This window comes from Camelina sativa, chromosome 8, assembly GCF_000633955.1.
Source record: "Camelina sativa cultivar DH55 chromosome 8, Cs, whole genome shotgun sequence".
In the NCBI taxonomy this organism is placed as follows: domain Eukaryota; kingdom Viridiplantae; phylum Streptophyta; class Magnoliopsida; order Brassicales; family Brassicaceae; genus Camelina; species Camelina sativa.
Window position 1 is genome coordinate 4124918 of NC_025692.1, and position 10392 is coordinate 4135309.

A 10392-nucleotide genomic window follows, 5' to 3' on the forward strand; every position below is an offset into this window, starting at 1 on the left:
AAAAAAAAAAAAAAAAAAAAAGGATTGTTGTAAAAATCAGAGCTTTTGGATTGGTTTGGAGTTGGGGTTGGATCTTTGCCTTGTTATTTCCGTCATTAAAACGAATGGGATGGAATCTGGTAGACCTACCCCCATCACGTTCTAGTTACCACTTTCAAACTTTTTTTTTTTTAATTATTCCATTAATTAATATTTGACCAAAAAATACAATTTCTAATATTTAAAAAAGAATTTTCAATCACTCATCTACCACAATTTTATCAAATCATATGACTATCCAAATTTTTTTGTGGATTAAAAAAAACACTACATTCAAGGATTGAGTATGGTGGTGGTTGGTGAATTCGATGGCTACTAGACTCATACATGTCGGCTCTGACTGACTGGTGCAATCTGTATACGAAAGTGGGTAGGGAAAGTGATATCTAGTTTGTAAACTTTTCTTTAAAAAGACTTCCATTTCAAAATAGGATATAGAGTATTTTGAATTATGGTGACAAAAAAATTAATTCTAACAGTCAAAACCATTGTATAAAAAAGTAATTTTCTTCTTGTAGATTACAGAGACTATTTCAAATTCATTGGCATTATTTGAGAGACTAATGTGTTGTTTAGTTTGGCATATACTCAAGTAGTTCTTTAGGTTTAAGGAGATAAGGCTTGCAGTGTTGCAACAATCTTGTACAACAAAGATTATCAAGATTCGGGGGACTAGGAAACATTATTAACTGTGAAAAGGATCAGGACGAGGATGTGTCATACTGTCATGGAGTTCGTTAATGGCGGTTCCGGTACCTAATTTCCCGGGGTTACAAGACAATATGTGTACTTTGTGATGAAATTGGGAAAAGCTTGCATCTACGTTGTGAAAGGAGATGCGTTCAAGATGATTCAGGTTGATTCTTTGCTTGATCAGTGGCCTTATCACCTCGCTTGTGTTCCCAGTTTGGTATCCATCACTTCATGTCAAAGAAAAGAACAAGAAACCGCAGTTTAGTTTCAGTACAATCCTGCTTCTTGTTTTGTTCTATAGCAAACTGAATTGAATTCAATGTTATAAGTAACTGAACCTGTTCTACGTGAACACCATATGCTAGCCAATTTCTCAGCAAACTCTTCTCGTGTTCCACTTATCATACTGTCGTGATCAGCACCAGCGACGATATCAACTTCCACAGCTGGAAAATTCCTCTTCATGTTGCTGGAGCAATGTGAAGGAACGATCATATCACAGTCGCCTTGTATCAAGTGAATCTTAACGCCATGATTATCAATCAAGGTTTTGAGATGTTCGTCAGCGAATTTGGAGCCACCGCATATCACATTGTGCATACTATGCCATGCCGAGTGATGTGTATGCCTTGTTATGTCCTTTATCTTCCAAGGAATCTCCCTAAACAAAACATCAAACCTTTATTGAAAGAAAAAAAGATAGCTTCAAACCAAGCAAATCACTCAAACCGGATCAAACGTTTTACCTTTTACCAAGACATAGCTTTATTAGCCATTCCCATATCATGTGATGCTTGCAAACTATGAAACAAACGCATCTACCGATATGTTCATACCAAGACATCACCGCTGTTCCAAATGCTAGTGGCGGCCATAACCTCTTTCGAGCGATCCGGTTCAAGACTGATCCTTCGGGGGATGAAGGAAAATAAGGCTGTATTGTAAAACACACACACACAAACATAAGTTCACAAATCGAATCTCTGTCAGATTAGGCTGAAAACATAAGATAAGAAAGAAAAGTAATGTCTCACCGGTGCGACAAGAGTGACGGATTTGACAATGTTGGAGTGTTTAGCAGCAAAAGCAAGAGCAATTAAGCAACCCATGGAATGTGCAACCACATGAAACGAATCTAATTGGTAAGGCTTGATAACAGATCTCTCTATCGTATCCACATGTTCTCTCAATGTATAAAGACTATCACTTGGCTTAGGACTCGCACCAAAACCCAAAAGATCAACCGCGAAGAGCCTATAACGATCTTGCTTAATGTGTTCAAACACAGTTTCTGTCCAAAAATGTGATGAACCCATAAAACCATGTATGAATATTACATTCTCTAACGATTCCTGAACAGAGTCCTCTGTTTAATTCAACATGTAACATCAAATGCAAATTGTAAGCAAACATTAAACTAATCAAACGATGAAGAGAAAATACTAAAATATATGTTAAATCTTTGACCTCGAGAAGTTGAATCTTTGACCACAACGTGAAGATTCTTATCTTCGTTTTTAGTCCACGAGTTACAAGATTGACATCCACAATCTGACCATCTATTCACCGACTCATGAATCTTAGATTTTCGCATTCTCCGAGAGAGCTTGGATTTGAAATTTCTCGCGAATCCCACAAACCACGTTCCCCGGAAAATGCTATTCCTCTGGAATAAAGTCTCCGAACACTCATTTTCACCCGTGGTATGTAGAGGAGACGTTTTGCAGTAACAGCCTTGGGATTTTCCCTCCAAAATCTCGTCGGCGAACTCGTAAGCGACGCAGAGAACCGCATCGATGAGGTCGAAGAAGAAGAATACGATGTAAGATAGGGCGGCGTGAATGGCTGTCCCGAATCTTCTCGGTAAAGACATAGAGAAGCGGAGGAGGGAATCTAGAGCGCCAGAGAAATTTGAGAGATGAGTGGTTAAGCCACGTCGTAAGAGAGAAGTTTTTGAAATTTATTACCAAAGTAAACAACAAATATTCAATGCATGCACTCTGAAATTACTTTAATGTTTTTTCTTTTCTTGTCGGCAATTCTTACGGATATGTTTAAAGGCCACAAGCTTGGCCGGCCCAAATGAGCAAAGGCCTGTTTACCCGCGGGTTTTTATGTTTTTTTTTCTTTCTTTTTCTTAATTTACCATAATCTACAACGACGTCGTTTTGTTGTATCAATGCCTTTTTAACATTGAGGTTCTCTTTGTGTTTTAACTTTTAAGAGCTTTCTGTTTAACTGTCTTAATGCTATATTGCTATCATCTATCAAAGCTTGTTGTGTTAGTTCGTATGGACCATTTGAGGTGGTGATAGTGTTGTTTTACTTGTGTGCATCGGATGGGAGAAGAAGCACATCAACTTTTCAAAGGATGCTATTGTTCACTCTAGATGGACAATGGAGTTTTTACCCATTTTGTGTATAAATGTTTAAGAGAATATAATATTAAGAAGTTGAACTAAAGAAATACAAAAAACGTAATTGTATGTTACTCCGCAAAAATGTTATGCTACAAGGTCATTTATCTCCTTCACCGGTAGGATCATAGTTGTTGATCTGAGGATTTCTCTGTTGTCGTTGAGAAGCTAGACGCCGTTCCAAGGGGGTTTTCCTCTTGCTGACAACAAATCTATTCACTCCTTTCCTCATCGGCATTATCGACGGGAAATCTTCGTCCGGGATCTGACTTAGCTCGGATATGTTCTTAATCTCGGCCACTCGCTTGAACCATCTCTCTGCTTTTGCTTCCTCTGACATGTCCAACAAGTCAGGTTCCTTCACTAAGGAACCTTCCAAGCTCTTTCTATTACTGCTCCTCCAAGCCATTGTTTCCGGATTGTTGCTTGATGGTTGTTTCGGTTCCTCTTCTACTACCTGAGAAATGTTTTCTGTTGCCGGAGCTGGAGCTGGAGCTGGAGGTGGAATAGTATCTGTTTTTTGCTCGGGTTGTTTCTCTTTGGCGAAATAGTCAGGTGGGAAAGGGACAAAGGGGACAAAGTCTGAATCTTGTGGTCTCTTGTTTGCTGGAGAAGTAAGTGAACGGTCTTTCTTCCTGCTCACCACAAACCGATTCTCTCCTTTCCGCATTGGCATTTTGTCAGATGAAATCTCTTCCGGTATCGTGTTTTCCAGGTCTGAAACGTTATGCAGTTCGGTGACCCTCTTGAACCACCTCGCAGTTTTCTCCTCTGATTCTTTATCATCCTCTTCAGGGTTATTTGTTTCTTTGCCAGAGAGATTCGCATTTGACCTGTCCTCTTGGAAGACATTTTGACTGTCACTTGAGACACCATCCATTTGGTTGTTTTCCGTCAGACCTATCTGTGTTTCTTCCTCAGGTTTCTTGGCAAACATGTCTGAAGGTAGTGGCACAAACGGGACAAAATTGCTGTTTATTGCCTGAGAAGATTCAAACCTCCTGGACGATACATTCTTGTCATCAGATTGAGAAGCCAAAGAGGATGAAGAACCGAGAATCTCATTCAAGCTCCTATGTGTTTTACTTCCCAAAACCTTATTGTTGTTTCCATCTGTAGCTACACTGTTCTCAGCATTAGACAACCTTCTCTCAAGAGGTGTTTTTCTAGTGCTAACAACATATCTGTTCACTCCTTTCCTTAATGGCATAATCTCTGGAAAATCTTCATCTGTATCAATATTGTTTGCTTCAGAACCACCCTGTGCTACTTTATTAAACCACCTCTGTGCTTTCTCTTCATTTTCAGCCAGTCTTCTCTCAAGTTCAGGATCATTTGAGTAACCAGAATTGGATGAATTGAGTGAGAAGTCCCTGGGTCGCTTGCAGTCACATCTTAAGCAAGCTACATTCCTACCATAGTTGTAGAAATCACACCTGATGGGTGAAACAACCAAGAAAGAATGGAATTGTTAAACTCACCATTCCTCATTGCATTAACCATAAAGCAGTAGAGAGAAAACGAAGTTGCTTACTGGGGACAATCCCATTCACTACCAGTTAGCTGTCTCTTTGGTCTTGCTTCATCACACTGGAAGCATTTGACATTTCTCGCAAAGTTCATGCCACTGCACCTGTTTCAACAAATTCCCACATCATATATAGGTTCCGAAACAACAGCAAGACAATTACAACTTACTGATTTCTTAGCTCTAAAGATACCAGCTTTCAACCACAAAACTAGCCATATACAAATTCAAAGCTCAGATCCTGAAATTTTAATATCTTTCTACAGAAGTATAGCAACCAGCAGGCCATAAGAGATTTGCGTTAAAAGGCTACTGAGAGTTCAACAAATTCATACCTCGAGCAAATCCAGTCACCACGTTTCATCTCAATGTTCTTCTGATAAGACCCTTGTCCATTACTATCTGACATCTGATTTTGAATCGCGCGATGAACATTCAACTCAGGAGTACGAACAGTCATCTTAGCTAACTGGCTCAAGAGGCTTCGAACAGATGACTCCATAATATCTTGGTTATGGTGTTTGCTCCTTTCAGAAGAAGCAACAGCCACAACATAACTCAAAAGAAGCCTCATCAAATCAACTGTACTCGCCTTATCCGAATCCAGTATCTAATAAGAAACACACAAAAATATCAAACCACTGGGGGCACAAATCACTATTGAAGACGAGAATTCACAATCCACCACCACTAAAAGAACTTACCTTACCAATGCCAATGCCACTTCTTAGATAAAGGCTCAACCTTCTAAGTGAATCTGGACCACTCCTAAACAAAAATGGCTTTCCATTGTTCACCACCACTTCAACGTCTCTCCTCGAGAGCATTCTAGTAAAATAGTAAGTTAGTAACATCATCAGATTGAACAATTCAATCAAGAAGAGAATAGAGAAGCCACGAAACTGCAGCTAAACTTACTCAAGTAATTCAGGTCGATCACGAGCTAGAGCTAAGCAAGCGACAGCTGGACGGAGAAGTTCATTAGGAAAACCGGGAAAGAACTCGTTTTCCGAACCGGAAACTGAACCGGAATCTGAGAAGTAACCAGCTTGGGAGAGAGATTGGAGTAGCTCTGTCCATTCAGGTAGCTGGTGGTGATGATATGAAGGAACAAAATCTGCGGCGGAGACACGGGCTTGGTGAGTGTAGAACCGTCCGATGGGAAACGTGGGAATAAGCGGCGGTAAAGAGACGAGTTGACGGAGAGAACGGTGACCATTATTGGTTGAGCCGACGGAGGAAGGAGAATACGCCCGGCGGTGGAAACGGCGGACGTTGGTTAAGCGGCTGATGTAGAGGCCACGGAGTAGGAAGATAGAAGAAGGAGGAGGAGGATGAGGTGAGAAGAGAGAGAGGAGTCTGGTGGAGTTGTTCATCGTCACTCTCCTTCTTCGACGGTGGCCGCTCGGCGGAGAGGATAGAAGTGTGACGGGTTTTTATTTTTATTTTTCTTTTATTATTCGGATGGTTAGTGTAATATTTTTATCGGCGAGGATCATTTCTGTAAATTGTAAAACAAAATAGATTACAATGGCTAACATAGGCCATATATAGTTTATAAAGCAAGCCCATGTCCTGTTTTGTACTAATTGGGCTTTATCATTATGAATGTGTTTGGTACTTGTTAATCTCTCTTTCCATCGAAGGATGTTGTGAAGATTTTCTTAAGATCGTGTAATCAACTTCGGGAGCTCACTAAGACAACAACAGATTTCAAACGAAGAAAGCTGTGTCAGTGTCAGAGGCCGCATGTTTATCTATTTTATTTTTAAAAAATTATTCATTAATCAAAAATATGTAATTCATTCCTTTAAAAGGAATCGTACTAATAGTGGAATTAACCAACTGATAGTAATTCAATCTTACAGTATCCCTTCCTTCAGTAGACACTAGACAGTAGCAGAGCCATGTTTTGAAGATTAGCATGAGTCTTGTATCTTGAAATCTTCAATTTTTACAGTATAAAAAAAGGGCCTGATTCGGCATTTTTATTAAATTTCACGTTGCTTCAACATCAATTTTCGTGACTTGAAAAAGTTGAAATGTACATTGTTGACACACGCATGCACACTTTCTTTTTTCACTTAAAGCCGTAAAAACTTAAAAATGATTAAGTTTCCACTTATACTGCAGAGAAAAGCAATTTCGAGGATCTACAATCGTGTATGTATCACTTCTTGGTTTCAGAACTTGTAGTATATTGTTTTTTTGTGCGCACCGAAACTTGTAGTATATAAACTTAGAATATAGTATATAATGAAACCTAAAAATAGAAATTTAAACAAAGAAAATGAAGATTAATACATTAGTGGTTAGAGTGAAAGGGAAAGAATAATAGTGTGTGTTTTATCTTAATATCTTGAACGTGGGAGTCACTGTGAGTTAAAGTTGGGTGTGGATTAGTTGCCGATCACTGCCGTCAACTTTTGACTAATGTTTATTTTGATTAATACTTTTGCATACATTAAGCTATTTATATTGCAATAACGAAATTTTTTGTTTGGATCTATGTGGAGTACAGTATTGGTGACTACGTGGACAATTAACTGCCTTGATAATGACCTCAATCTAGTCCCGTAAGGTATAACCTCATTAATTCCCCTAACACTGTATTTTATCATTAATTAATTACTATTTATACGCTGATGTGATATGTTTTAGTTCAATGGACCGGCTAACAACTTTGGCATGATTTGTATTTAAATTCAATTTAAATAAAGAGACTTTATGTCATTACATCATGAGATAAAGCCCTAAATTCCTCAAATTAGTTAAAGTGTCTTCTTTTAAATTAATCAAGAAGTTTTAAAAGAAACTTTCTCTAAGTGAATGTAATTAGTGTGACTTATCTCATGAATCATGATTACATGCACGTTCAATATTTTACCATTTGGAGTTTCGATTTTACCTTTTTCTCTCCACTTTTTTCGATTTCTATAGTTCTGTTGAAAGATTGTCTCAAATTTTTATAAGGATAAGTTAAACACAATTCCATTAACAAAAAATGGTACAAGTGCGAGTGTTAGAAATTATGGTTAACCAATTAATGATCATATTCTTCGACCATATCTTCTGCTGGTCGATCAATAACTTGGACCGATAACAACCACTAACCATTTCGGTTGAGGTTATAAACCTTTTTTGTTGTCAACATCACAGAAACTTAATTTTTTAAAAGAAATGCGATTTTCGTAAAACTCACCGACGACTTTATCAAATGACGAACATAATCTGATGGATCCACGAACTACAAAGAAAGAACGAAACTCCGAATTGTGTAGAAAAAGCAATCCTATTATTCATTCAAATAAACTCAATGCAGCTGGATCTTTTCTAACGAGTTTTATTAGATCACCGTGTCAGTTGTACCATATTCAAGTCTATATCATGCGTTTTGCAGTATATTTTAGCTTCTTTTTTTTTTTTTTTTTTTTTCCCTATGACAGTTATTTTAATATATCTTTTTAACTTTTGAAGTTATAGGGAACTAATGACGTTGTACCCTTGTACCACTATGATATTACAATGTTTCTGTGTTTTGCGTACCAAATTTTTCGTGAAGTAATACTTTAATATAACGGTTAAAAAAAGCAAGTACTATACTAAGAGTTTTGGCCGTTCAACTCTCGCGACATAGCCAACTACTACTGTATACCCACAATTATATACACGGTCTAAGAAAATGTTATAAGTGTGTTCAACTTATTTTCTTAACTTCTAATATTTATAAGTGTAAGTGAAAAATAATTCAAAATTAATTTTTTCAATTACTTCCAAATTAAAGTTCTAAAACTTCTAACTCTACCTTAATACATTTTACACATATATTGATATATATATATATGGTTTCAACCATTTACATATATGTCAATTACATTAATATAAACCGATATTTTTTAACTTAATATCGTGTTTAAAAAAAACATTTTTACCATTTTAACTATACCACCATCTCTTATAGCTTAAAAACAATTGCAAAAAAAATCTAATAGAAATTTAAATTGAAGACGTCAAATTCTTAGTAATCTCATATATATATATATATTTGTTTGTGTAAATAGTAATCTCAGATATAATTATAATCCCTAAAAACTAAGGGCATGTCCAACACAGAAATTGCAGGAGATTCTCAAAAAAAAAAAAATAATAATTATATAGTTATATTTTAATTTTTTAATAAAACTAAACTAATAAAAATTATGTATGGCCTATAAACAATAGGAGAAACGTTTCTACAACAAACAATTTCACAAACAATTCTCTTCCTAGTGGGGTTAACTTTTGAGATTTATAATTAAAATTTGGCCCACAAAAAACATGAGTAACCCAATAAGCATTCCCACCGGACTCGGTCTAACAAATCAAAATGATTATATATGATTATATATGCACATTGCACAACATCTTCCATGTTTTTTTTGTTGTGTATGTGTATCTCTTTGATACTATATCATTTACCCCTAGATAAATTTACAGTCCAAAAACTCCCTCTTCCACTTTCTCTTCTAGCTAAACAAGCTGGCTTTCTCTCTTTTATTTCTGTACTGTAAATTTGTAATAGGCACTTGCATTATAATTCAAAAGTCTTAATAAAACAAACAAACAAAAAGAAAAAGGTGGGATTGGTCCATAACGGTTCGGGGAACTTTTCTATTTGAACCGGAAACAGAAAATCGTGAGGACGGTACACGTGTTAGGTAAGAACACGATCCGCTCGTGTGTAACAGCCAATGATGTCGTCATTCCACGTCGGTACGTACAAGACTTTTTTTTTTTGTTTTGTCGTCAAACACAAAGTTTTCAAAATTAACGAAACCGTTCCCATAACCGAAACTCGAATAAAAACAAGACACAATAAATTTATATGTCTGGGTACTTTTCTGTCGTTTTCTCTAGTTTCTAACGTTTATTCGTGTTTAATTTTTGTTTTCTTCTTCATTTATTTATTTATTTTTTTGTTGAATTTAATTTTAGTTCGAGTTTCATCAGTTACATGATTTCTCTCTTTTACGTCTCTATTTTTAATCCATGAAAAAATATGTGATTGGCATACTCGATCTAATCTAGTACATCTCTCGTCTTCAGTTCAAGATTTATGGAGTTAAAGAAAGATTATGGAGTAAGTTGTTACGCATGAAAGATACATTCAAACGAATGACCACTCAATTCTAATACTATAAAGTAGATATGCAAGAATCTAAAGTTTACCACTTATAGTGTTTAATGGGAGCATAAATGGTCCACATCATTGAATAATAATGGTCTTCAGTAGTTTTTCTTTTAACTATTTTAGTTCTTAAGAAATTAATTGAACCTTTAATTTCTTTGTCACCCATTCTCAATTTCTTTTTTACTTTCAGTTGTCTTACATTAACATTAGGAAAACTATTTTCTCTAACTTTTCGTACCTAATCCATAATTATTTTAATCAATTCAATAGTTACAATAAAAAAAAGTTTACAAATTAAAGATGATATATTTCTTTCCTGGGAGAAATTTACACCAAATCTGTAAAAATATAGGATGCGCATATATTTTCCGTTTGCTACGCCTGTATTTCCAATAAATGTCGTACAACTTTGGTTTGAGTTCATGCATTTCAGTTATAAGAAGAAAAAAAAAACATTGCTTTAATGCCACTGATTATATCGAAAACGACGTCGAAGTTCAAAAGATCTCTGAAGTACTTGATGAACTAGTTTTTTTTTTTTTTTT

The 10392-nt window shown here is 36.1% G+C and overlaps 2 protein-coding genes across 2 annotated transcripts; both read right to left on the reverse strand.

Annotated features, from left to right (window-relative positions):
- Window positions 703-2688, reverse strand: LOC104706075 (probable lysophospholipase BODYGUARD 4). Its single transcript, XM_010422204.2, has 5 exons — window positions 2200-2688; window positions 1767-2098; window positions 1479-1666; window positions 1071-1393; window positions 703-959 (listed from the first exon to the last, which is right to left on the reverse strand). Exons 1-5 carry the CDS (start codon window positions 2603-2605, stop codon window positions 925-927), a joined length of 1284 nt encoding a protein of 427 aa, XP_010420506.1. The 5' UTR covers window positions 2606-2688; the 3' UTR covers window positions 703-924.
- On the reverse strand, window positions 3124-6053 carry LOC104706076 (zinc finger protein VAR3, chloroplastic). Its single transcript, XM_010422205.2, has 5 exons — window positions 5596-6053; window positions 5382-5505; window positions 5013-5287; window positions 4684-4782; window positions 3124-4585 (listed from the first exon to the last, which is right to left on the reverse strand). Exons 1-5 carry the CDS (start codon window positions 6051-6053, stop codon window positions 3250-3252), a joined length of 2292 nt encoding a protein of 763 aa, XP_010420507.1. The 3' UTR covers window positions 3124-3249.